This window comes from Pithys albifrons, chromosome 2 (genome assembly GCF_047495875.1).
Source record: "Pithys albifrons albifrons isolate INPA30051 chromosome 2, PitAlb_v1, whole genome shotgun sequence".
NCBI classification, from domain to species: domain Eukaryota; kingdom Metazoa; phylum Chordata; class Aves; order Passeriformes; family Thamnophilidae; genus Pithys; species Pithys albifrons.
In genome coordinates this window covers 3,413,600-3,441,474 of record NC_092459.1, presented here as the reverse complement: position 1 = coordinate 3,441,474, position 27,875 = coordinate 3,413,600, and the positions used below count along the sequence as shown (strand labels likewise).

The 27,875-nt window shown below is 41.8% G+C and overlaps 1 protein-coding gene across 1 annotated transcript; it reads right to left on the bottom strand.

Moving 5' to 3' along the window:
• Window positions 1-809: 809 nt before the first annotated feature.
• LOC139668540 (adhesion G protein-coupled receptor F5-like) lies at window positions 810-27,705 on the bottom strand. The gene is made up of 20 exons (XM_071548143.1): window positions 27,540-27,705; window positions 25,682-25,903; window positions 24,608-24,757; window positions 22,191-22,370; window positions 20,531-20,658; window positions 20,008-20,066; window positions 18,609-18,751; window positions 17,575-17,781; window positions 15,391-15,624; window positions 13,454-13,618; window positions 13,103-13,321; window positions 12,623-12,841; window positions 10,663-10,815; window positions 9,233-9,429; window positions 8,539-8,718; window positions 5,748-7,118; window positions 4,780-4,821; window positions 4,623-4,682; window positions 3,178-3,256; window positions 810-1,759 (listed from the first exon to the last, which is right to left on the bottom strand). Exons 1-20 carry the CDS (start codon window positions 27,703-27,705, stop codon window positions 1,680-1,682), a joined length of 4,254 nt encoding a protein of 1,417 aa, XP_071404244.1. The 3' UTR covers window positions 810-1,679.
• Window positions 27,706-27,875: the final 170 nt, after the last annotated feature.

The following is a 27,875-nucleotide window of genomic DNA, read 5'->3' as shown; positions in this document are numbered from 1 at the left end:
TGATCTTCATCACCTCCACGGGTCTGCCCTCCCCATGGCACATCCAGTTTCCTAGCAGCTGATGGTGATAAGGTGGGTGAGGGAGGTTACACCAGCAGAAAGCATTGTTTGTATGGGGAAAAGTTTCAGGGAGGCCCTAAACTTGTGGGGCAGAGATATGTGAAAAAGACCATGGAAACTCACATGACTGGAAGGAGATGAGTGCTGGAGAGTACAGGAAGCAACCCTGAAAGAAATTAATCTCCTTTTTTCTGCTCATTGGATTAATGCATACAACGTGAGGCTGCTACGTGAGGTAACATGCAGTTGAGCATACCATGTAGTTGTTTCCCAAAGATGTTTCCTGGGACATTGTAAGAAAAAAATATGCCAGCCAGACTGCTGAGCTGTGAAAACATCAGGGACCAGAACAGAACTGGCTGTGTTGTCCAAAGAAAATGTTCCAGAACTGCACAGCTGTACAGTCCAGTTCTGAGGCACATTGATCTTCACATTAGTGTGGATAAAACAGTCCTGGTTGTGCATCCTGTTTCCATCCTGATTCAGCCCAAAGTTCCCTGGCAACCAAATGGGGCTGTACCACCTCACAGCAGTAATTGATATTGGCCTTATATCTAAGTCTTCATTATTTCATCTATCATATTTTACATTAAGTTTTGTCCATTTGTGTGTGTTATAAATACTTTGCATGTTCTCTTAAAACCCTCTGCGAGTCCTGCTTTTATAGGTATACTGACTGGGAAATAACTGGTTCCACAAATATAGTGTTAAAGTAATAATTTATATCAAACCATTCATCCTGCCTGGCACATAGTGATTCATATTCCCTGCAGAGGTGACTCTCTGAGCCCTCCAAGTGTGATTTTCCTCTGGAAAGACACCCAAACAAACAGACTTTACAAGACACTCCTTGAATACTTAACACTACTACACATTAAGTAAATGCAGTCCCCTCTGTGGCAGAGGGCAGCAACCATCTCTGTCTTATCACATTACTTATCAAGGGAAGGACAAATATTGTTAAGGATATAAAGCTCCCTTTTCTCCAAAAATATACCTCATGGAGCATTCAGTACATTCCATCTGTAAGAAGACCACACAGGATTCATCACGGTCTTCATTTTAGCTAAGTCAGAAGGAAAGATCTGAAATGGACCTTCTAAGCTGGGAATTTTTGGTTCCAGAAAGTCTTAAATAGAAAGTGGAGACCACTATACCCTATACCTTTTCAGAGTCTAATATGAGGGTGGGAGAGAAGCTATGAGGTACTTGTGTATCTGCACAGGCCTTTGGGATCATTCAGAGGTTTGATAGGGGAAATACCAAAACCACTGCACAACAGTTGTGGATAGCACTGCAATTCATGGCTCAGTACTGCATAGTGCTAAGCACCTGCTTAAGGGCTGAGAATTCTTCATTCCCAATGTCCTTTCTTGCACTTGTAGGCTTTCAAATCTTTGTCATCTCTTCTGGGATTGGCAGACCCTGTAAAATTCCACCTGCCACAGCTTCTCTGCCTTACACTTTAACCAGAAATTGTTATTCCAGAAGAATGCACCAAGGCACAGTTTAGTCAAAATGAAGCAGTTCACTTCTCCATGACTCCCAGGTACTTTTTGTGTGTATGTGGAAAGGGCAGAGGTCCTTTCAGAGTTATGTGGTTTAGCATTTGCAGTGCTTCAGTTTAGCAAAGAACATGCCTTAGAAGTGTTCTCAGAGGAAGAGGTGGATGGCTCTGAAGCAGATACTCTGTATTTTCCTGCAAAACAAAGCACACTGGTAAGACATTAGGACAGATATCCTGGGACATGCTGGCAGTGTAAAGCAGGGACAGTGCCAATGACCCAGGTGGCTTTGATTTGCCCTGCAGCCCTGACTCCACATGGATTACAGCAATGCCAGCAACCACAGAACTCATCATGTTTGGTGACACAGCCAGGACTTGTCAGCTTGAACAGCCAATCATAGGATAGTAATTTACTCACATAAATGGAGGGCCTTAGTGGTTCTCCCTGAGCAGGGGCATGCATCCAGAACACAGGATCTTGAGATGAATCCCAGCTCCCTCCCTCTTGTGATCTCAAGGATAACTAAAACCCAAGTGCACAGAGCCCGAGAGCAGAGTGTGGAAGAGCGATAATAATAGGAGAGTTTCTGGTGGCAGAAGTATGGAAAGCAGTTATGGGCAAGTCTCATTCTTCTGATGGGAGGCTCCTGTGTCTGGCTAAAGTGTTCGTGTCTCTTTTTTCCATTATCTGACTAATAAACAGGGTTTTAAAAGCACATGCTAGGGCGGTCCCGTGGTGTAATGGTGAGCACTCCGGACTCTGATCACAAGGTCGTGGGTTCGAGTCTCAGTGGAGACCATACCGGGCAGTTAAAGCCTCCCTGCCATCCGATCCCGTCAGATCTCGGATGCTCAGCAGGGTCAGCCCCGGTTAGTACCGGGTGCTGTAGACAGTCCTGAGGACTTCACTGCCACCATCCAAGCTCGCTCGGCCGTGGCAGATGGACCTCAGGACTTAAACGGTGGGGCCAGTTCTGCGCACGCTGAGCCTTACCTAAAATCCACTGCACAGGCTGGAAGGGCACCCACGTGGGGACAGCCCTGCCCAAATCTGCGTTCGTGACGTTTGGCCATACATACATACATACAAAAGCACATGCTTGTCTACAGTAAACTGCTTCATGTCCTGCTTTGACCACATGTCACTTTCTTCTCTGGACAATGTTTGGATGCAAAGATTACCCACTTAGGAATGAAATTATATTTCCAGCAATGCTTTCTGAAAATAAAGTCCTAAGTTAAATGGTGATGTCCATAAAATAACAGAGAACCTTTGACGAGATATGGCTTTAGGGTGATGAAGACTACATGAATAAAGAATGAAATATGTCATGATCTCATTAAACTCAAAACACAATTCAGTTAGTGGGTTTTAGAATTGGTGAAACATGCAAGCATCCAATACCTGTTTTACAGATAGACAACTATGCTGCTACCATTTAGCTACAATTGACTTCTTACAGTTCCTTTGCATTAGAAGATTAAATGCCATCTATGGATGCATGGATAGACAAATAGGTTAATAGATACCAGAACAGACTGATCCTGAGAGCAAGAACGCAGGCAAACCCTTGTTTGTGCTTCAGTAACGGAGATCTATCGTCACATACCTGTTTTCCCACATAAGTTGTTAAAGGTTCTTGAAAATGGGTAGCTCATAGCAAGCAGTGGTGTCACTAGGGAGGATGACTGAAAAAGAGAAAATTGCCTTCTGTCAAAAGCCTTGAACTTTATTTGTAGCCATATTTGAGGGAGAAATAAAAAGGTTCCAGTAAACTGTTGTTCAATAGAAGCAAGCAATCCACAGAGGGCCAACTTAAATGTTTGTGAGGCATCAAGGTAACACATTTGCATGTTTATGGAGGTGATGAAGGAGATCAACTTGAAAAGGGACTACAGGCCACACAGAGCTTGTCTCTAAGTTTTGCCCAGGGAAGATAGCTTAGGCTCCAAAGCCATACTGGGCAGTAGGGTGTTCTGGTCCCCTATCTGAGGCAGTATAGCCAGTAAGGTAGCCAGAAAAGCCAGGATTTATGTGAGTAGGGATTGTCCATGATAGCCTATAGACTGAAAATCTGATGGGCAATGTCCTAAGCAACCTGCTCTAATTTCCCTTGCTTTGATGAGTGGGATTTTCTAACATCTCTTTTCAGCAGGAACACCACCTGTGTTTCTTCCCTAACTGTATTCTTCAACAGCCATTTTCCTGGGGAACTGTGTGAGCTTTGTTTTTCTTTTAAAGGTGGTAGTGGAACTGTTTTCTCCCTTAAATGTGGATGCATATTCTGAGCACCTGCATTTCCAGATGTCTGTCCAAGCTGTGCTTCAGTGCAGGGAGGAGTGCAAGAACCACTAGGCCAGAGAAGCACTGTGGATGGAAGAGAAGCCTTCCAGGATCTCCCTTAAAGATCCAGTCCCTGTCTGCAAGATTCTTGGGTTTGAGGGTTTTTTTTAGCCATGGAATATTTTGTGTTAAACTTGTGAGTTTGCTGGGTATGGGACCAAAGTCTCTCCTCTCCCAGAAACACATTAATTTATCTTCTGTCTTTTGTTCATTAAAATATGAGCCTTTGCAACACATAGACATGATTTTGACAAAAGATTCATACTTCCATTATCTCTTCCCAGAAGAAAGGGGAGGCTAACCTGCCTCCTTGTCTCATTAGTTCAAGTTGCAGTAAATCCATCCTCTCCTGGTCATAGCTGAAGGGCATCTTCCCCAAGAAGTCTCCTTTGCATTTCTCTCACATTGTGAATAAGTAATTGTGCCACAGAAATTTTCTAACAAAAGTTTCAGTTACATTTTATATTTTTTTTCTTGTGAAATTTAGAGCAAATGTCCACCAACCTCCTTCTCTTTTTTTTTTTTCACCAATTATAGGTGAAATAATGAACTTTGGAAAAGGGGAGTATATTCATATTTATGTTGTTATTGTCTCCTCTGCCTAGTTCTAATAAATAATCCAGAATACAAAGTGCATTTGACTTAAGAAACTCTTGGAAAATTACATTATTCAGCAGTAACTGAAATACATTCTTAGGTCAAGGTTCTAACCTTTGATTGCTGTGAACTCCACTTGGTTGTTGAATTCCTCTTCAACAGGGCTTCTCGTATCTATTTTTTAAAAAATTAATCAATCAGTAAATACAAAAAATCTGTTCAAATTCCAAAAACATTTTGACATGATTTAAGAAACAGTTTGCATTCTTACCTTCTTGTCCCAGAGAGTCCCAAACACCAAAATGAATAATCCCTGGGAAAGAGATAATTACATGCAGTTTGATGGCACCAACCTTTAATTACAGTATCTCATAATTATCTCAAACATTGTCTGTGGTGAGTATTTAAACTCTGAACTCTGACAGAGGGCATTTTTCTAACTCTGTATAACATAATGGGTTGCTGGTGTGGTAGGAGTTCTCCAGCCCTGGCCTATTTAAATTCTGTGCATATCTGATGTACAATATGACACAGATAGTTTGAATGGCCTAAATATATTTGGAAGAAGGTACCTTTGTGTGTGGAAGAAATGCCCTGTCTTTTCTCCCCAGATGAACTAGCAGACTGACAACATAAAAGGTCAGTGAGTTTGGTTTGAAGCACACAGTTTTGATGCCATTCTTAAAGTGAGAGAATAGATGTAACTATTTTCTCCTAAAGAAATCTTGCTGTTTTGGGATCCTACTGGCCACCTAAATATGTTGTTGTAAAAATCATACTGACTGAAAACTCTCAATGGTGTATTTTGGTCAGTTTCTCTCTTTATTGTTAGTGCTGCTCACAGTTCTTGGTGACTTTCATGTTGTTTATATTTGAACCCACAAGAGCGTAATGTGATGCCTCCAGATACACTGTAAATGAGACCAGAGATGCTCAGGCTTGCCCACCTGAATGTAACAGGGCTATTTTCCTGATCTTCAGCAATGAAGATCTTCCCAAAGCTACTGGCAAAGTTGGAAGTTATCTTTAGGTCAGCTTTATCCATAAGGCATATCTGTTAAGGCAGCTGACCATATGAAATACTGCTGAATTCCTGGAATGGGTTTCACAAAGAGCCCTTTTGGAATATGAGCAAACCTGAGCATTTCCCAGCTGTTTTTATACCCTGTCAACCACAGCACTGCAATAATGTCACTATGTTAAATGATCACAGAGGAAACAAAAATGTGTGTAACTCACTTGCAAAGCATTCAGCAGAGCAAAGATGATGTGGAAAGCTCGATGACTGTTTTTGATGATGGTGGCAAGGCCAAAACCCCAGGTGAGGCCTAAGAGTGGTGTCAAGATGGCCACACTTTTGCCAATTTGAAACAAAGAGTTCCTCTCCTGCCTGTTTGACCTATCTCCAATAGTTGGCCTCAGTATTTTTATTATAACAACGGCGGTGATGGACAAATTCATGGCCACAATGATCAAGGCAGGTATGACGAAGGCCAAGAGAGCTTTGCTGTCCATCCAGTTGAGCCAGCAGACATCCTTTCTGGTGTAACTGTTCCTTGGCAGTGTGACAGCGATGGTGATGACTGCAATGACAAAGGGGCACACATATCCCAGGCAGAATGCCACTGCTTTCTGAGCAGTCTTACTTGTGTTATGTAAGATGAACACCAGCCTGTAGAAAAGAATCAGGCCCAGGCTCAGCATCCAGAAAAAGACACACAGGTAGAATAAATGGATGAAGAAGGTGGCCATGACACAGATATCTCTGCTCATATGCTGGTTTTGGTCATTGATGGAGGCAGTGACAATGAACCAAACGTCGGCAATCAGGAGTGATAGTGCTATGTTGACTATACAGACGTGGCGCATGTAGGACGTCGTGTTGTTTGTCACGTACTTCCAGACCAAGGATTCAATTATAATGCAGACCACTAAACTCAAGATCGAAATAGCAAGGCCAATGTAGGAAATGTAATCTTCGAAGATTAGCTGGGAGGATTTATCAGGTGACATCAGAATGGAGAATGATGTCAAGTGACTGCAGGAGCAAATGACATAACCTTCTAACTCTGTGGGTGTGCAACCACGAGTGTCCCAGTCCCCACCACGTTCATTGAGTGTGAAGTTCCAAAAAACACATTTGGGCATCTTTAGAGACAAGTTTATCTTTGCAAATGTCATATTAACCTCGAACTTCTGGCTTCTGTTGCTGCTCACAGTTGTTGTTATCAATAAGCCATTCACATATTCAGACTCATTCCGGGGTAAAATATGTCCAAGGTTTGAGTACATCACACTGACAATGGTTGAATTTTGGCTTAGAGTCTGAATTTCAGTTTCACCAATGAGAACATTAACTGTGAGGTTTTCTGTACTGTGAAAGTCCTTATTGTATTCTGTGGTGCTATTTTCTTTGATAACCATGCCTTGTAGCTGCACACTGTTTGCAGAGACAGAAGGAATGTTGTTATTAACTGGTTGGAGACGCAGGGAAAAATTTTCTACTGACTGCAGTAAGGAAGAACTTTTATGTGTCTTCTCTTTATTCAGGTCTTCCCAAGCTTTAGTTGTGGAATTACCAACAATTAAGTCCACTGTGGAGAGGAAATTCTGGAACAACAACAGAATAATGCAGTTACTGAAATCCCACACAAATTGTTGTTTCTGATGATAATTTATGCATGGTCTTGGCCTTTTGTAGAAGCCCAGCACTTTTTTATTTTGCTCAATCCATGTGAAACCTTCACTTGTTAACCCTTTCCATGCTCTATTTTGAAGTTAAGGTTTCCAAAAACAGAGCTGACTATTTTTTTTTTGAGATATTACTAAGTATTTTTTCTTCTCCAACCTTCTTTCCTTCCTTCCTCAGCTTTTGTGCTATCCTTGATTTCTTGGTCTGTCTAATGTAGGCTTCTCCAGCTATAAAGCATTGAGTCTTTTAGCACTTTTCTGCTTAGAAAAGCAATGCTTTTCCTCTGTAGCTTACAATCAAGGCTCCCAAATATTTCTAGGATTTCTTTTGTTATTTCTTGCTTGAACATGGTTCTGGGAATTAAAAATATAATTTAAACCTACCCTCTTTCATTTTAAACCATCCCTCCTTGTCCTGTCACTACAGGTCCTGTTAAAAGTCTTCCTATAAGTACCCTTTACATATTGAAAGGCTGCAATACCATCTCCCCAGAGCCTTCTCTTCTCCAGGCTGAACAACCCCAACTCTTTCAGCCTGTCCTCATATGAGAGCTGCTCCAGCCCTCTAACCAATTTTTGGCACTCCTTGGGACCTGCTCCAACACATGCTCAGGACCCCAGAGCTCAATGCAGCACTGCAGGTAGGGTCTTACTAGAGCAGAGTAGAGGGGCAGAATCACCTCCATTGACCTGCTGGTCCCACTTTCTGTTAGGCAGCCCAGGACTCAGTTGGGTGTTTGAGCTGCAAGAGCACGTTGCTGGTTCATGTCCAAGTACTAAAAATAAACATGTAGAGGCACCTGTGCACAAAGGCCTCTTTTATATGTAGTGGTCTCTGTGAACAAAGGAGACCCTTCCTCTAGTGTGTGAGGGATTCTTCACAACTAATTAAGGAGAAGATGACACCCCACTCTCTCTTTGGAGAAGACATTTCTTACGGCAAGACCAGCAAGCCGATGAATATGCATTATGTGATGAAAATGGGCAGGACTTTGTAAACTACAAAAAGCATGAAGTTTGAATGTGAGGTGTGCTTCCAGACCCCCTGTGGTTTGAGGCACCCAGCAAGTGCTGAAAATAAAATTTCCTCTTTGTTATATTTCCTTTTTTCATAGGTTATTGCCATCTTCTAAATTTAAGAGAAGGATAATTTTCCTACAAGAATGTTTACTTTTTATAAATTCTGCTGTGTCTTTGCTGTGATTTCACCTCATTACCTTTCTTTTCTGTTCCTGATCCTAACTAACTATAAAACTTCTTCAGTGACAATATCATCCCCTGTGACAAAAGGAGCCAAAGGGCATGATAGGTGTTGGTAAGACTTAAAATAAAACCTTACCCGAATAGTGAGGTCGTTTGCATCTGCTGGGATAGAGGAGACTGTATCCAGGATGGAAACAATTGCACCTAGGTTTGCAGGAGAACTGTTTATTGTGTTTATCTCCTTTTCTGTCTCTTTCTTAAGCTCTGCAAGGTAGTTAGGTAGTTCTGCTTTTGACTCAGGGCTGCTGGCCAAGGACTGGAACAGAAGACAACAGTACATCACAGGTGTGACATTTCCCTCTCTAGCCCCACTGAGAGAAAGGTGACTCTGGATGATTTGTGGAAGTGCAAAGCACTATGGTGGGATACCAAGGCTGAAAACGGAGGCCCAGCACCTACCCATAAAGTGCAGTGGCCAAGGAAGTGGGCACTATAAACAGGGACCGAGAATGAGGTTGGACAGTGGCCCAGAGGTGTTAGTGTGCTCTGTAGCATGTTTGGGATTTGTGCCAACCATGTTCATTGAGGCAGTGCCTGAGCATGGCTCAGGGAATACTCCAGGCCAATGACTGCTCCTTGTGCATGCTGGGAACCCTGTCTGTTGTCCTGACCTGTGTAGGTACAGCCAAACATTCTTTAGCCTTGAAAAGAAAGTTTTAATGCTTCATATATTTTAGATTATGATAAGCAAAAATCAAGCAACAAAAATTTTGCTCTTTCTTCTCCCATCACCTCCCCACTCCAACCTCTAGAAAACACATAAATGTTACCTCAGCTCTACTCAGCAGGTTGTTTATTGACACAGACAGGCAGTCATTCCTTGCAACCTTCCATGAGTTGTTGATGCACTTGTAAACTGTACTGCCTTGGGTAAACCCATCTGTATTATTTAACACACGGCATGGCAGTATTAATGTGTCCCCTTCTTTTCCAATGCCTAATCTGTCTGAGCAGGCCACCTGCTTGTCTGTACAGAGAAAAGACAGAGAGGTAGAAAACAAGAAGTAGGGAGATGAATAAATTATCCCCATCAAACCTGTGACCTCCAGAAGTTCAGAGATCTTTACATCAGGATTTCAATTAGCTCTCTTCATTAACTGCAACCTTTCAGAATGTATATGCCTTGCATTCCCAATTTTATATGAATGATGAAATTAACAAGGAAATCTAATAAAGCTACAGTTTTTGAGTACTGAATCAAATCAACAAACCAATACCCAAAGTTTTAGGATTTATCTGTTAGATTACAGGGTTGGACAGAAGTGGAGTGAGATTATATTGATCACTAAATGAACAATAATTCAAGGAAAGTTTATTGTACTTTGGGATGCAACGTTGCTATAACACTAATAGGAAATTCATTAAGACCTTGATAGTGAGGCCTCAGCTTCTTTTTGATGAACAGTGAGTCTTGCTAATTGGCTTTGATTGGATTAGTCATATCAGTAAGTGTCTGCTGATTAAAGTAATTAAAGTGTCTGCCTATTTATTGCCTAAGAGAGTGAATTCTGGCAGATACACTGATTAAACTGTAAGCACCATTCTGTGGAAAGAACAAAATTTCTGCCTTATGGGAATGGCCAACATTAATTTCTTTCCAATGCAGGAAAAAAGCTGAAATATACAAACTCTTGTCAGAACTAAACATTAAAGCTGGATTTAGCCATGCTGAATTCTAACTGCCAACCATTGCCTGCAGAGCTGACTGGGAGCTGGGTCTGCCCTGGTCTCTGCAGCACTTGATGGAGGTTGCCCTGCTTGTGTTCAAAGTGTAATGCCCTCCCATAGGCTGAGCCAGATGACTTCTTCCTGAGGCACCACAGTCTTTGATTTTTGATCAATTGTTGGTGCAAGCTAGGAGGTGCATGACCACATTTCAACACAGGAGATGAAGTTTGGTGGTGCAACTTGTACCAGAAGGAAGTAGGGATAGAAGATGACTGAACCATACTGGGACCACTGTCAAATACAAAACATCCTGTTTATTTCAAGTATTAATTAAATAATTATTTAAAATAACTTCAAAACTGGTATTTTCCTCTGTATGTAAAAATTTCCCATAAAAATAAGGAGACAAAAATTCTTAGCTAACAAAAACTGTGCCTCTTAGATGCCACTGGTGATGAATTTGTGGCATCTGATTTAACAAAGACAATGGGATCTCCTATTTAACAGCTATAAATAGTAACTTTTTCCTTACCAGGTATCAGGTGCAGCCTTATGTGCTCACTGTCGACTCCCTGTTGAAGGCTGTTTTTAATACTGCAATATGCCACGAGCTCTTTCTCTTTGCCACAGTCATTTTCTGTGTAACTGTACGTGTAGCAAAACAAATTTCCTCTTTTCTCTTTCTCTGTATGGATGGATTAAGACAGGTTAACACAGATTTGTGGTCAATCAGCTAAAAATAGCAGGAAGCTTCAGCACAACTTTCTTTTCTGTGGGTCTTAGAAAAGAAAAATTCTTTTGTGCAAAAACTCCCTCTTTGTGTGCTGATCTTTGTCTCTTACTCCCCACTTAATATACCTGGCAGTTTCTGAATGATCAGTAAGCTTTCTGTTACTGGTCTATGAGCAAATCCTGCCCAAACCCTTTTAATTGTTCAGAAACCAAAATTTGCTTTGAAAATAATTTTGTAGAATACTCTTCCTGCCTGTACCACAGGTGTTTCATTTAGGCTAGAACACTTTTTTGCTGTTGTTATACGATTCTTTTGAACTCAGCATCTGTATCATGCTCCCATTGCTTTTCAGTGTGCCTGTACCTGAGGTTCCCTGGCTGCAGTCTCTTCCAAGAAGATCTTGGTATTTTTCTAATCTGCCAAAGGACTCCTCAGTCTCCAACTGCTTTACTCTTCAGCCTGTTGCTTTTGCATTCCTGCAAGTTGTTTTCTGCTTTTTTCAAATCATAGAATCATAGAACCATAGAATCGATTGGGTTGGAAAAGACCTCCAAGATCATCGAGTCCAACCCTTGGTCCAACTCCAGTCCATTTACCAGATCATGGCACTCAGTGCCACGTCCAATCTGCGTTTAAAAATCTCTAGGGATGGTGAATCCACCACCTCTCTGGGCAGCCCATTCCAATGCCTGAGCACTCTCTCTGGAAAGAATTTTTTTCTGATATCCAACTTAAATTTCCCCTGGCAGAGCTTAAGCTCATCGTGCCCCCTTGTCCTATTGCTGAGTGCCTGGGAGAAGAGACCAGCCCCCACCTGGCCAGAACTTCCCGTCAGGTAGTTCTAGACAGTGCTGAGGTCACCTCTGAGCCTCCTCTTCTCCAGGCTAAACACCCCCAGCTCCCTCAGCCTCTGCCCATAGGGCTTGTGCTCCAGTCCCTTCACCAGCCTTGTTGCTCTTCTCTGGACTTGCTCCAGCCCCTCAATATCCTTTCTGAACTGAGGGGCCCAGAACTGAACACAACACTCAAGGTGTGGCCTCACCAACGCAGAGTACAGGGGAAGGGTCACTGCCCTGGGCCTGCTGGCCACGCTATTTTTGATACAGGACAGGATCCCATTGGCCTTCTTGGCCAATGAACTGTTTTGTAACTCACTTAAGAACTTTCTGTATATAAAAGACAACTAACTCAAAAGTATAGTATGTAAAACTATGTCAGAATTGCCCTAAATTTTAAGATGTAGAAACTTAGGCTTTTGTGCTGTTACAGACATGTTACTTATATCATCAAAGAAAACAGAATTGTTCTTTGAATTGCGTTCTTAATAGGGTAGTTTATATTATTTTGTGAATTAGTAGTTTCTCTTGAGTGACATGTTCTCAGTAGTCCATTTGAGAAAGTGGCAGAGTGGAAGATAAAAGCAAAGAAATGGAGTTCAGCAATTTCTAGTCTGAACAAGGCTAAGGATGCCTACTTCTTCCTGCCTAGCAAGTCAAACTAAACATTGAGTTTACCTATTATGTATTTATCCCTACAGCACTGACTTTAGTTGCTCTTCTATTAATCCCAGCCACGTTCCCTAGGCCTGTTAACCATTCAAAACAAAAAATCTTGTTTCCCTGTTTTTTACACCCTTGGGATTACTTGTGTTGCCATAAAAGTGGTATAAATTTTTTGCACAGACCTAACTGAAAACAAAAACCTCAGAGACTGGGTTATGACATATAGTGAAACTAATGATTCTGTAACTGTGTCTTACCAGCTGGAAATCCATTTTGTCCAATCACAAATGTAACAGTGTAATCTTCTGTGGTGTTCGCACTTATGCAGCACTGGAGGGTTTGTGGCACTTTGCAAGGTACTGATGCTACAATGGGATCTACCAGGATGTTCTTCTTCAGAGGCAAGGAAATAACCTTGATTGTCATATTGGCAGAGCTCTCCAGGTTATTCTGGGAGAATGTGCAGATGTGGGTGCCTAAAAGAAGTGATACGAAAATGTGTCTCAGTCAACAGAGGTGCTCCTCAGCTTTTGAATGGTGATGAGCCCTAACACTGAACAAGTTCAGTACTGTTGGCAGCATCATGTCTTCTGGTCCTCCAACACTTGTAATTTAAACTGTGGGGTTTTATTTACTGTGTCCAGACTTCACAGTGATTTGCATGGGTAAGGATGCTGCACATAACCTGGCACAGAGATTTCACTGCCTTTGTAGCCAATCAGACCATATTCACTCACCGCTCCAGTCCTGCGTGGCAGACTTCACTGTGAGCACAGATGTGGCAGGGAATTTGCTATTTTTAATGCACATATCGCAGTCCACTGTTTTTGTGTCATTACCAGACTGGATTTTCCAACTGATGCTGTCATAATTGCTCGAATCACTTTCACACGTTAAATTGAATGGATGCCCCTCAGAAACTGATGCGTTTGTGCTTGAAGATATTGTTATGTGGGCTGAGAAAACACAAGACAAAAGTCACATTAATGAGAGTCACTTTTGTTCATTTGCTTGCAAATGCCATGTGCCACAGAGGCCTCCCCTGTGTTAAAAGAGCTGCTGGTCTGTCACAGCCACCTGACTCTCACCTTTCCAGAGATACGTCACTCTGATGCTTTGACTGCTCCTGGCTCCGTGTCCAGTCTGCACCTCACACGTGTATGTTGTCACTGCACCCGACTTCTCAGGTGGGCACAGTGACTGGTTGATATTGAGCACGTATGTAGTGCAGTTGCAGCTCAAACTGGAGACTCCTAAAGAGAAATAAACATTCCTTGAAGGGTTATGGATGTCCAAAAACACCTCTGGAAGTTACAAGCAATCACTCTAGGTATAGAAACTCTTATGGGTTTGTAACTAACTGACAGTACTTTTAAGTCATCCTTGCTGAAGTTCATTCATATCTTTTATTCAGGCAATGCTCTCAGTGGTTTTCCAAATGCCTGAAGATGAATCTCAACATAGAGCTGGGCACCTACTGCCAAAAGCAGTCAGAGAGAAACAGCATTGCTTGGAAACCCCATCATAAGACAAAACAAAGAGCATTCTGGTTTAGCCTAACCTCATTATCTGTGATATTTAGGATGAGTAAAGGTAAGCAAAACATGAGTAAATACTTCAGAGGTTAGTGTCATCTAATTTTGAAACAAAAGTTTGTAGGTACTTGACAGTCATCTGTCTTTAAATCTAAAGAGTGCTGGTTTAGCTGGAAGCACTAAAGCTGTCCCCTGCTGCAGCTGCCAGTGGGTCTGGCATGAGAGCAGAGCAGAGTTCCTGGGGGAAAACCTGGCCACAGGAAATCATGGACAAAACAGTTCATAGCAGAAGGTCAGGATCCCCCCTCTCTCTGCAAGCACTGCTGCACACCAGTACCTGTCCTCTCTGGAAATGACTGTGTGCATGAGTTTTGAAGGTTTCCTCTCATTTTGATATCCTGCTTTCTATTACATTTCATTTATAGCAAAGAGTTAACCATGAACAGGTAATTTATACATATAAAATATTAAGAGGGCAATAAACCTTTTAAGATGATGGTCAATGGACACTTATGAGCATTTCTGCTGATGTAATTTTGTAACTCTTTGTGGCACATTTGCATGTATGTATGTATGGCCAAACTTCACTAATGGAGATTTGTGAAGGGCTCTCCCCATGTGGGTGTGCCCTTCCAGTCTGCACAGTGGATTTTAGGCGAGGCTCAGCGTGCACAGAACTGGCCCCTCCATTTAAGTCCTCAGGTCCATCTGCCATGGCTGAGTGAGCTCAAACAGTGACAGTGAAGTCCTTGGGACTGTCCACAGCACCCAGTACTAACTGGGGCTGCCCCCTCTTAGGCATCCAAGATCTGACAGGATCGGATGGCAGGGAGGCATTGAACTGCCAGGGGACAGTCCCTACTGAGACTCGAACTCACAACCTTGGGATTTGGAGTCCGGAGTGCTCTCCATTTCACCACCGTACCACCCCAGTAGTACATTTACTGGGTGCTTTTTTAACTCTATATTTGAAGTAAAGCCTTATGGCATGCCACTGACACAACTAGTATGTGTTGAATCACAGCTGCAGGTGGAGAGGGAAAGTGTGTTCTCAGTATTTATCTGTGCTGCAGCTGTTTCAAAGTACCTTCTTCTCTTGGTTGCCAAACCTTGCTAGGTGGCACACAGAAGTTCTTTACATCCCAAAGGTCATTCTGGAGATAGTAGTAGAGACTGCTGCACTCATCCTTGCTCTCAAAATTCAACAATGCAGAAATAAGCTTTTTGGAAGAAGTTGGTATGATGTTGGTCCAGGCAGCTGTTTCCATCCAGGATGGCAAAGTTTAAAGCATAAATGTTTGCACAGCACATGGAGGTGCTCAAAATCCCACTGGCACCTGCATGACGCATATGGAGTCTGTACCTCCCCCTGCCACATCTTTGGAGCATACCCTGTATTTATCCTAGGACTTTGTGGTAGCCAGTTAGGAGGAGATCTCTGAAACACCAACAAACCTAGCACAAGAAAGACAACTTTTTGTTAATCTTACCTGTAATATTGATTGTTCCATTTACTGTCCAGGTAGCATTAAGTGATGGCAAGCATCTGTCAATGCAACAGAACAGCTGAATACCATTCTTTTGTGTTTCAGGACTGTTACATATAACTTCCATGTCCTTAGAATATGAAGTGACATGTAGTGAAGGGACAGTTATTTCTTCTGTTCCCGAGTATATCAGTCTGTAAGACTGACTGCTGTATATGAAAGTGCACTTATAGAAACCTGGAAAACATGGACAGTATCTTAGCATTGAGAAGAGTTTGCCTGGGTTTGCCTCAATATTTATAATTAGGATCTACCTCCATATCTAGTTTTCACATCTCCTTGCTCTGCAATCACTTTGCTACTTGCAGATCAATGTACCATCAGGCCATCTGCAGGATGCTTTCTGCAGACTCCTGGTGCCAAATGTATCCAGGTTAAGATTCCATGTTGATAGGTATTTGAAGGGAGACCAGTGTTCTGGGACTGAAATACTTAAAATCACGTGGACTTGGTGGTTTTGGAATCTGTATATTGCCCATAGTCCTTCTGGCAGCAATATGTCATGGTAAGAATGTAGACTGACTGTGCAAAAGGTTCCTACACAGAATGGGTGAGAGTTTAAGTGCCTAGTAAGGGCTGCACTAGAACTGGCCTCGGAGTGTAGGCTCTTTGGCTGCTTGGAAGGTGTTGCCAAAGAGAGCAGAGTATTTATCACAGAATCACAAAATCATAGAATGACCTGAGGAGAAAAGACATATCAGGATTATCAAGTTCAATTCCTGGCCTTGCACAGGACACCACAAGAATCACACCATGTGCCTGAGAGTGTTGTCCAAACACTTCTTGAACCCTGTCAGGCTTGGTGCTGTGACCACTTCCCTGGGAAGACTGTTACAGTGCCCAACCACCCTCTGGGTGAAACCCCTTTTCCTGATATCCAACCTAAATCGCCTGTGACTCAGCTTCTTGCTTTTTCCTCCAGTCCTGTAACTGGTGACAATAGTGAAGAGATCAGTACCTGCCTCTCTGCTTCCCCTCACAGGGATGTTGAAGACTTCATTGAGGTCTCCCCTCAGTCTCCTCTTCTCCAGGATGAACACACCAAGTGACCTCAGCTATTCCTCAGAAGACCCTTCACCATCCTTGTGGCCCTCCTCTGAATGTTCTCTAATAGCTTGATGTGTTTTTATATTTTGGTGACCAAAACTGCACCAATATTCCAGGTGAGGCCATAGCACTGCAGAGCAGAGTGGGGCTATCCCTTACCTCACTCGGCTGGTGATGCTTTGCCTGATGCCCCCCAGGACACGGTTGACCCTCTTGACTGCCAAGGCACTGCTGACTCATATTCAACTTGCCATCAACCAGGTCCCACAGGTCCCTTTCCCTTTGTAAGCCACTCTCTCAGGCACAAGTCCTCTAAATGCAGCCTGCCTTGTTTTTGATATTCACAATTGCTCCAAACTTCCTACATACTTTAGGTATGTGGGTTCCCCTTCCCCACTGGGATAGCCAGCTGAGTAGGACATTTACATGGGAGTGGAGACACCAAGGTTGAGGGCATCAGGGCATCAGTCCAAAGACTTTTGGACACATGATTCCTACCTCACATGTGTGTGCCCAAACACCTGGTCACAGGCTACCCCTTTTGAAACTGAGTGTAGAATTCATGGTCCAAAGAGAACTGAGTGGGAACTTGAGTCCAAGCTCTGATAATAGATAAAAATTCCCCTGATAAGTCCTCCCAGCAAAATGCCACCAGTTTACATGTTTCCAATTTTCAAAAACCCCCAAATGGGAACACATGCAAAACTGTAGCTCTGAGCTCTGACTAGTTAGATTATGAGTGCAAAGGGTGCAAGAGCATTAGGGACAAATTCAATCACAGCCTCAATTTACCACACCAAGACAGGGGACAGGCCTCACAGCCATGTCCCCTGTGATACCGTAGTGAAGCCTGGCACTGAGAACATCCAGGCACATACAGTCACTTCAGTAAGTTCACACCTTACTGGCAATGCCAGTCAGTATGTAGTTCATTCATAAAAACAACAAGAAAATTATAAGGGACGGTGTAATTTTCATGTTTACTCCAGGATAATGCAGTCACTGCATTCATGTTTGTGTTTTATAGAACTAGCCCCACTAGAGATTTACATTTGCTCTTTTAATGATATAAAATCATACCAGAATCCTCCTCCGTAACGTTGGTGATTTTAAGAATCGATCTTCTGGTTCCTAAAATTGTCTCTATTGAATGCCGGGGGCTGGTGGAGATGATCTGATCAAAGTGATACCACATTGCATTATGAAATGTTGAATTTATCTCACAGGTCAATGTTACTGTATCCCCTTCAAAAATGTCCGAGGGTTTGATGCTGAAGTTTACCTGATCTGGAAAGACAGAGAGCAACATTCTGCATTACTGTCATTTCACATCTATATGGGTCTTTCACCTTATGGGGTTCCCAGGTGCTTCACAAGTAATATGCACACAGCATCAGTTGCAGGGCACTGCCTCTGATATAAGCCAGGAGATGTTCCCTCAATATATTCTTTTACTATCTTTTTCAGCAAAGACCCCAGCAGAGAGCTAGAAATATCACCATCACTACTTTCTACTAAGTAGATAAACCAGGAGGAGAAGCAACCAGGTTGAAATAATCCTCTTGAGACAGACATTCCAGCACTCATTGCACTGACAGTACAGCACCTCTGGAGCACTTGATAAGGCAACTGAATTGTAACACACTGTCCAGCAGCATTATGGAGAATGTGCCAAGGAAGCCAAGAGGAATGTGTTCTCATGCAAATTGCAAGAGGTTTTCATTTTGCTGTAAGGTGTAGGATGTGCTGGCAGCTGATATGCTGAGCGCTGTCTCAGTTCTGGAGATGAACTTCAAGGTATTCGATCTCTCTCTCTTGGAGAGAGACTGCATCAGGGATCATAGAATTTTTTAGGCTGGACATGACCTCTAAGATCATCAAGTCCAGTGGAGTAGCTGGAAGGCTTTGGTTTTTCCTGGAAGGTGCTGCATGCATGGTCCTCTCATGAAAGTACTAAGTCTTGATGACACATAGTAAAACTATACATCCCCAAAAATAAATGTTTTTTGAAGATCCAGTACCAAATAATCAACAGTACAAGGCAACTACATGATTCAGGCTAAAAATACTAACATAAAAATTGAAGGAAAGTACTGAGAGAGTTTTAAACTTACTAGTTATTTCTGTTGTGAAGGTAGATTGGTTTAGTTGGTATAATGGCTCTAGAACTTGTAGTACAGCTTTGTTGGACTGTGCAATCTGATCAAAGCTTGCTGGTCCTGCTTTTACTTCATAGTTCACAAAAACACTTCCCGGACTAAAGAGATACAAGAATGAGAGAAGCATCAAAATTAAATATTATTGACTATTAGTGGTTTTCTATGTTGTGATGACCCATCTTGCATGGCTGGGAAAGCTTGGCAGGGCTGACCTGTGAAGGCTCCTGTTGGTACTCAAGACTTGCATTGATATACAAAAGGTTGTGCTGCAGCTCTTTCCTAAGGACAAACACCTTCTTGTGACATCTTCCTTGTCTGATGTTTATTTCTAGAAAACGTCACTTAGAAAACCTAAAATACAGCTGCATTTAAATATTTATGGACACAAGTAATATCTCTTTTATCCAATGTTGCATCCAGAGTCAATGTACTAATCCATCTTCCTCCCAATCTAGGCAATTATGTTAGGATTACTCACATCCTTTACCCTTTTTGGGTGGAACTCAGCATTTCCCATAAAAGGCATTGATCCAGAGGGAGAACGATTATGTTTCTTGGACTTTTGCAAAGTGATGAATTTTACCCTGTTTCCATGCTCATAGCTGGGCTTTCCTTTGAAGCAATTTTACTTTCATTCAGTGTGTGTATACTGGGATGTTATGGTTTAGCTTGACAAAATGCCAACTGCCCAATACAGAGTCAAAGGGTCCCCCTCCAAGGGAAAGAGGGTGAGGGAGAAAAAAACTAGAAATGTAACTTTGAAATGGCAAGGTTTTTATATTTACACAGAAGAAAAGGAAATTTAAAACATAATATAACAGATATATATACAAATATGAAAAGAAATAATAACACCTTCACTGAGATCACGCAACCTAATAATACAGATTCTGAACTACTCAAACCTCAGAAAACCTCTCAAAAACTCTTCTAGAGAAACCTCCCAGCAAGAGAAAAGAGAAATTAACAAGAAAATATTTACATCCCCAGATAACAGTGCGGATGGCAGCAAGGCCTAATCTCAGCACAGGCAGAGCAGTGTGTCCTCACGGGGGTTGAGGCAAAGACTGAAATAGACAGAAACTCTTCCCTCTTTATATTTCTTGACACTTCTTGATGATGTCAGATGATATGAAACACCTTTTTGGTTGCTTAAGTCAGGTGATGCCTGTCCCTTCTAATCTATGTCACATCTTTTGAGGCCTGCTAAATGAGACCTACTTAAAACTAAAGCTAAAACTACCACATGGGAGTGGATTCTAGTCAGAGTAAATGTAACCTTGGCTAACTCATGTCTCCTTGAGACTGGACAGGAAGATTGGTGTCTTCCAGGAAAATGAAATTATTTACTTACCTGAAACCAGTTACTGTTGTTGACACAAAGCCAGGTAAGCACCTGTAGCTAATATTAAACTGTAAACAAAGAGATAGGACAGGATGTAAGTGCTCTGTATATTACTCCACTGTGCAAACAGAAAACCCTCCATTCAAGACTGAGGTAAGGGCATGTAGCACATCTGATAGAATGGGCTTAGTGCTTTCACCACTGACATGGGGTAAAGTTCTGTTGATAGTTTCTTCCATGTATGTTCACGTGGATTTAAGCTTGAACCAAAAATGTGGGGGTTTGGGGTTTTTTCATTCCTTAGGTAGTAAAGATCCTGAATACTTCCCATTATGCCAGCATATTAAAAAGGATGGGAATACTGTCATTGCCTTCCAGTGGAGTCTGCTTTGGCCCACTTTGTAGGTCCCACTGCTGCATACATCCCATGTCCCCACAGTGACAGAGTGACAGACCACCCGACATCCCAGACAGGGTAAACACCACATTTCTTAGAGGGCTCTCTTCAGAGATGAGAAACTAAAGCCATTACCGCTTTTTCAAGGTCAGCTTTATATTTTTGGTATAACACAGAGGAAGAATTCTTGAGCTCATCCGGAAAGTCTATGTCAAGTCTGACTGACATATTCGTTACGATGGGCTCTTGCATACCACACGAGTCTGTAAGGAAGGACATAAAAATAAATGTAAAATAACCAAAAGTAATGCTTACAAAGCTATTTTTTTAGGTTTTGGTTCTAACTTAATAATTTTAGAATCATATAATGGTTTGGATTGGAAGGGACCTTTCAAGATCATCCAGGTACAACTCTCCAACCTGGCCTCAAACGCTTCCAGGGATGGGAACAACTTTTCTGGGCAACATGCTCCAGTGTCACACCATTCTGATCTCAAAAATTTTCTTCCTAATATTTAATCTAAATCTACCCTCTTTCAGTTTAAAGTAATTCCAACTTCCCAAGATTCATCTGTACAGTAATACAGTTGTGATTATTCTAATTTTCTATATCTAATTTAGATGTCTGCCATCTGCTAGATACCTAGACTCCCTTTCCATTTGGTGCAAAGCTGTAGACACCTTTAGAAGATGAAACATTCAGAAGATGAAGCTTTCCTGCAATGGTTGCATTCCTTCATTGCTCTAGATATGAGGATGTTAATTGGATGAATAACTGATGAGAGACTTGACTTTTACATAGTGAAAGGTACACAGGATGAATGAATCTCCACCTATGCTTCCCTGCAATGAGTGGAATAATAATAATAATAATAATAATAATAATAATAATAATAATAATAATAATAATAATCTGGGTGGAGACTCGTCACTGAAGACAAAATCATATAAAGGGCTTAGAGAGATACTGGAATTTTCTATGCTGGGTTCATTTAAGCACATGTCCATACCAGGCAGAGAAGGAACTCTGGACACAGCTGCCTGGACTTCTAAGGGATGTGCAACATCCACATGGAACAGGTATTAGCTCTAGTCCTGGAAATAGTACAGCAAAATTGATATGAGACTGTGCTGTGATTAAAGCGTTGCCTCTAAGCAGAGTTGATTGGAACAGACATGCTGATAACACGGGACTGCTTCCAGATCTAGTGCTGGCTCTGGGTATCTGCATGCAGCTCCCTCACAAATAAGAAGCAGAGGCTCAAGGGGCTTTATCTTGGATTTCAGAGAAAACAGGTAGTGCTCTACCCCAGTGCTGCCAGATTTTAGCACCCATCCTTTTGTCACCAGTCATCAGTCAGGTTCCTACGAGGTCCTGGCACCTTGTCATGAGAGTCATGAAAAAAAACAAAGACATGCTGGGGTTTTTCGTTCCTTCTCTTCTCTTGAGCACTATGGCACATTTTGGTCACATTTGTAAGTTCCTCTGTGGACAATCTGATGAGATGAAACTCTCTTTGCTTAGCAAAATCTGGAAGTCCCAAAGAGCATGTGAGTTACTCCAGGAGCTGGGCCTCCAAATGGCACTGAATCTCTGCAGGTTCTTGGGTCGAGGTGGGCCTGCATCACGAGGAGAGGAGCTCTAGACCATCTATACTGACTTGTCACATTGACAGGCAGTGTGGTGGCCAGCTCAGACCTAACATGCTGCTTTATTCCACCTTTTACAGCTCTTCTGACTTCTAACCAGTATACGAGTTGTACAGTGCCGGAGTTCAGCACTGCGTCCTCTTACCTTCAGTCAGGGGCTCACAGTAAGGTCCCAAGAAAGGCATTTCCTGCACGTAGCTACAGGGCAGGGCAGTGTCCATGCTAAGAGAAGGGCAGGGCATCATGTCGTTGCACACCCTGTTCGGCCAGGCATAACCCTCCTCACAGGAGCAACAGCTGCTCTTCTCACCACTGGGCAGACAGACTGTCAGACAGAGAATTGCCATGAGAATGGTAAATGGGGCATAACAATTGCATGATAAGTATTTACCTTTCTGTATCTTCATGATAGTGGTCTCAACTAAATCGTATAGTGATAAGTCTCAGTAATTACTTTGAAGTAACTGAATGAAAATGTGAAGCCTGATCCTAAAAATATACCTGGCATACTGGCCAGAGTCCTATGATTCTTTTCAGATTGGATATTTCTGTGTTACCTGGGTTGAAAACAAATGTATAGGCTTTTAAAGATTTTAAGAGCAAGGTCATTCAGAGTGCAGGTGAATACTGGGCTGTTGTGTTGTTTTGACTGTCTCCTGACAGATGCTCTGTGACAGAAGGTAACATTACCACAAAGTGCTTTAAAGCACTAAAAACAAACAAAAAAAGAAACCAACAAAATAAAACAAACTCCCAAAAAACACCAACCCCCCCCTCCCACAAATCCACAAAAAAACCCCCAAAACAAAGCCATAAATCAAAAAACCAAACAACCCCCTCAAAACAAACAAAACACCTAAACCACAACAAAATACTTCACTGTAACTTTTTCTGCTCTTAATGTGTCATTAACAAAATTATTCTTCTACATTGCATGTGACCCTGAAGGCCTTTAAAAGATCCATTTGCAAGCTGTTTTGGGAATTGTTAAACACTTCCTTTCACTGCTTTATGGGCCAGCAATTAGAAGATACCAAATCTCCTCTATTGTTGTAAATGCTCGGTGTGTTTGTGTTAGTTACTCAGATGTGATGTTAAGCAGTAGTTTTCCTCGTTGAGTTTAGCTAGGAATAAGTAAAAAACCCAGAACATAAAAACTGTCTGGGAAATACGATCCACATATGTTAGAATTTGCCGCCACTCGAGATAACTGCAGAACCAGTTATCAAAAAAAGTTTACATTCCTGATGGAATCAATGACCCTTTGGAGATGCCAAAAGGAGAGACACTCCCTACTTATGAAATTCATTTGAAGACTCTGGAGACCCTCAGAGGTACCCAACCCTCTCCATTAACTCTTCAGTATTACTTTGTGGTGAGTCATTAGATGCTAAAGCCCAAGTGAAAGTCAAATGCCCGGTTCAGACACATTGAATTTTACCAAATAAACTCAAACAATTCAGTCAAATTATTTTTTCAGTTACAATTATACTGCACAGAGTGAGAAAAAAGAGAAAGATAATTAAGAGTCAGTGGGGGTTAGAAGCATGTATTTCTAGAAGCTGTCAGATGGTTTTCCTGAGTTATATTTTATTCTTGGACCTGATCAACAAGTACCAGCATTTTTAGAAGTCGGGGATCTGTTCTTTCCAGTGGGTGGGTCTCATGAGGGAAATAACCTACTCCTGAGTGCAGCAAGTCAAAGTCCCCTTTTATCAAAGACTAAAAAAGTATAACTGAATGTGCTTTGGGCCAGGATTCCTTCCTCCTGTACTTAGGCAAAATTTACCACAGAAGTAAATTTTTTCTTGCAAGTTTGTGGTAGTTTACCCTGTCTAGTAGTAACAAATAAGGGTCTTGCTTTTCAGAACTCCCTGTTAGGATTTAGTTTTCATTCTCAATTGCCAGCTAGAACCCTGTGACTGTGACTGGGGCTGGCTCCAAACTTTTTGAGACCTTATTGCTTTTTAAAAATGGCAAAATTACCAAGTGAAAAGAAAAATTAACCCTAACTTACTACCATTACTTTGCAATGTTCTTCTACCTTCAGAATCAGCACTCCTCAAGTTTAACTAACTATGTGCATTGCAAACACAACATTTATGAGTGGCTAGGAGTGCTGTTTCATTCTTATCATAAAGCAACCTAACTCTTACTCAGACTTTGGAAGCTGCAGTAAATTATTTTCCATGCTATATTTAAAAGGCATCTAGTTAAGATTGTCCTTTGTCTCCTTTTATCTTGCTAGTGTGAAGAACATTTCACTAAGTTGAAAACGTTTCGTGAGAGCACAAGTGCAAACATAAACCCATACTCAAAGGGTCAAGATAAGTGAGAAGAAAAAGGGCTTTTTGCTTAACCGAATTCAGATGTTCTCTGGGTTGTGCCTTAAATATGATCACTCAGTCTCATGTTTTTAGATAGCTGGGTTTTCTCAAGGGTTGACAACAATGAAGAGAAGTTGTTACAGATTTTGTATTTAAAGCACAGAGATATGCAAGAGGGACTATTACTCCAGCTAAGCCTTTTTCCATAGAAAAGTGCTCTGTTGCTTTGTTTTACCTCTACAGCGGCCAGAAAGTGTGTGGTCCTCCTGCCCTGTCACATTGCTCTGTTGATGGACCCAGTCCAGGTGATCTCTGGTGCCCTGAATCATACCGCAGATGTTGTCAAACTCAAAAGAACACTGGTCTAAAAAGGTGTGAGTTGAAGCTGAAAAAAAAAGCACACATGGTCACCTCTCAGTGGTATCTCATTAGAATTTCTGCTCCACTTTTTGGGCGGCGGGAGGAGGAGGATGGTGTAGTAGTTTACACTATTAAAAACATCTTGTGGAGAAGACAATCCTCACATTAGCGGATGTGAGCCAAACAATTCAAAAGAGGACACATGTGATTTCTGGAGGGATTCCCTGCATAAAGACAACAACATCGGACCACTTTGCAGAAGATTAACAAACACCCCTGTAGTAGTGACTGATGATGTCTTTGTGCCTGTTTATCAGCCTTGGAGAGACAAGTCCCTTTGTGGCCCTGGGGTGGTGTATTTAACCATTCCTCGTCTGCCTGATGAGCATGAGCATTGTTCTTCCACTTCAAGCAAAGTCCATGCCGGTTCAGCTGAGTTTTCCTGCAAGGTGATGCTTCTGCTGACAGAGGGGACAAATAACTTCTCCGTGGCAACCGTGATCAGTGATAAGGTCTTCAACCAGATTAGCAAAATAGAAGTGTTGGACTCTAGACTTGGACAATCTCAGGTAAAAAATAATCTAATTAAGACCAAGTATCAGTAAAAGAGGACAAAGTGCAGTTGCATTCACCTCACAAAAGCACAAGGAAGATGCCCACGCACCAGCAGAACACAGCCCCAGGTCTGAACTCCCAGGAGCAGCCTGGAAGAAAACATGAGTGGACTGACTTTCTTTGACTAACTTTCACAAGTGTAATGACAGCAGAACCAAAGAGAGGGATGAGGAGTGAATAAACTGGTTGTGTCTACACACTACACGTCCTTCCCCATCCCTCCTCGAGCATACCTAAGAGGAGGTTTTGTGCTTTTAGAGACATAAGGGAGGTGAACCAGCCTGGCTTAAGTGTAATCAAAGAAAGAGTCTGCCATGGTTAAATTACGACTTACTGCAGTTGTACATGCGATTCAGTCTTTCCAGATCAATGGCACTGAGGTCTAGACGTTGGCCAATTATGTCATCAAATACAGGTATCTTTGCTGTGATTGTGGGGACGCTCTGATTTTTGTTAAATGAAAGTGGTGCATAATGCATCAGTGATTCGTAGTCATAGGGGGTGTTCAGATCAGTGATGTAGCTGTCATCATATGTCACAAAATTGTGCTCTTTGCCTGGTGAAAGAACAAAAAAGGGCTTCATTTTTAGGGAAATTGGAAAGAAAATGGCTTCAACATAGCCCCTTGGACACAGTTTTCTAAGGCAGAATTGCTATACCCCAAATCAATTACTTTACAAGATAATATTCAAACTTAGCAAGATTTGTGTTTGTCATTTGGACAACAAAGCGGTGTCTGTAGATGGCTGTTCTGTGCCCTCTGAGATGACTTCAGTAAGGTCAAAATCAAGTATCAATGAACTGTAAAGAATGGGATATATAGCAGGTCAGATTAGATGGTCTAATATAAGGATCCTGAAGGATTAATCTTAAGGACTAATGTATCCATTCCAGAACCTGTGCATATTGATGCAAATATTTCCCAGGATATTGGATCATATACATGGACAAAGAATTCCCAGAGCCCTCTGCTCACTAAGGGGACAGATATGACAGTCCTGGAGTCCGGCAGGTTCTGTTCTTTGAAGTGAAGAACACATTAGCAATCTGAGGGATGGGGGGTAGGGGCACAGCGGGGGGAAGAAAGAAGTTTTTACCCTAGATTTACAGTATTGATATGATATTTCTATTGAAATGACTTTTGAAAACATGTTTCTCATGGTTTCTTAGTGAAATTATTTCTCCTCAGAGAAAGTTTTTCCTTATGAAGGTGTCTGCTAGGGCAGAGAGAGGGAGGCATTTCACATTCTTTGGTATGGAAGTAAAGAAGGATTGTCAGCTACATTTCCAACACAAATAATAGTTTCATAATATTTGACATTCTTTCTCAAAGAAGAAACAGGACATGATTGTGCTGGTAGCTAATTACAGCTGCTCTGCATAAAGATTGCCCTTCCCTTCTGCAAATTGTAAAGGTCATCAGTCCAAGGCTTGAGATTATATAAGAGCTTGGGATTGTTTTCTTACAGGTACTTGAATGGCACCTTTTATAAAAAATTTACAAAACCACCCTCCTTTAGTCAATCCCATTCAAATAAATCATCATTAAGTAACACAGAACTAGATCTCAGAGGGGTCAGCAGGAGAAACTGCCTGCTGGGGACCAGAGGGACTGTGAGGAGTTGCTGAAACTCATAAAGCGACTGAATCTGAGGATACTAAAACTGAAGGCAAGAACCTGCCGAGAGACACTGGGCAGGAGAGAGCATAATAGAGTTCTATTTTATGTGACCCATCAGATCTAATAATTTTGAGGGGTTTCATGCACAAAGGGATTATTTCCAGTTTCAGGAAATCTTGAATCTCTGAATATAAAATTCTTTCATGTTTTGAAAGAACCTGTGATTAAAGAAGAGTTATCTCAAAGCTCACCATCTAAATAAGTTTACAACTTGAATTAAATGGCAAGAGAAAAGAGAAAGAGAGGAAGTGGTTTGTTCAAAATTTAGAGATCACACCAGTCCTGGAGCCAAGGTTAAATAAAGTCCTTTGAGGGTTTCTCGCTTCAGGCCTTAGACAGTCTCCAGTCTTTGACCAGAAGTTGTACCAAAGTTTGTTGATTTACAGTGACCTCAGGTGCAATCCCCTGTTTCTAAAATTACAGCTTTAGGAAGGTCTTCAAATTTAGGAGTGAAAATGACATACCGATATATCTGCACTCTACAAAATCTGACTGGAAGGTTAATACCCACCTGGAATAATTTCATCCCACCAGATTTTCACATAGTCATCCCGGTCTGTCCTTGACTGTTCATGGTAAAATCCTAAAGCATGCAGGATTTCATGTTCCACAATTGCTCTGTAGTCACACCTTTCCCCAATCGAGAGGGTCTGGCCAGTCTTCAGGTCACCCACCATGGACCAACACCTGAGAAAGAGAGAGAGCTTTCTCTGTGAAGTAGAGTTTTCTTCTCTGTATTTGAGTTCTCAGTCTGCTCACTAAGTTAAAAGTAACATAATAAAAGTTTTAAATATAAAAGGATGAATGTCAATAATTATTTAGATGATGACCACATGCCTTGATACTC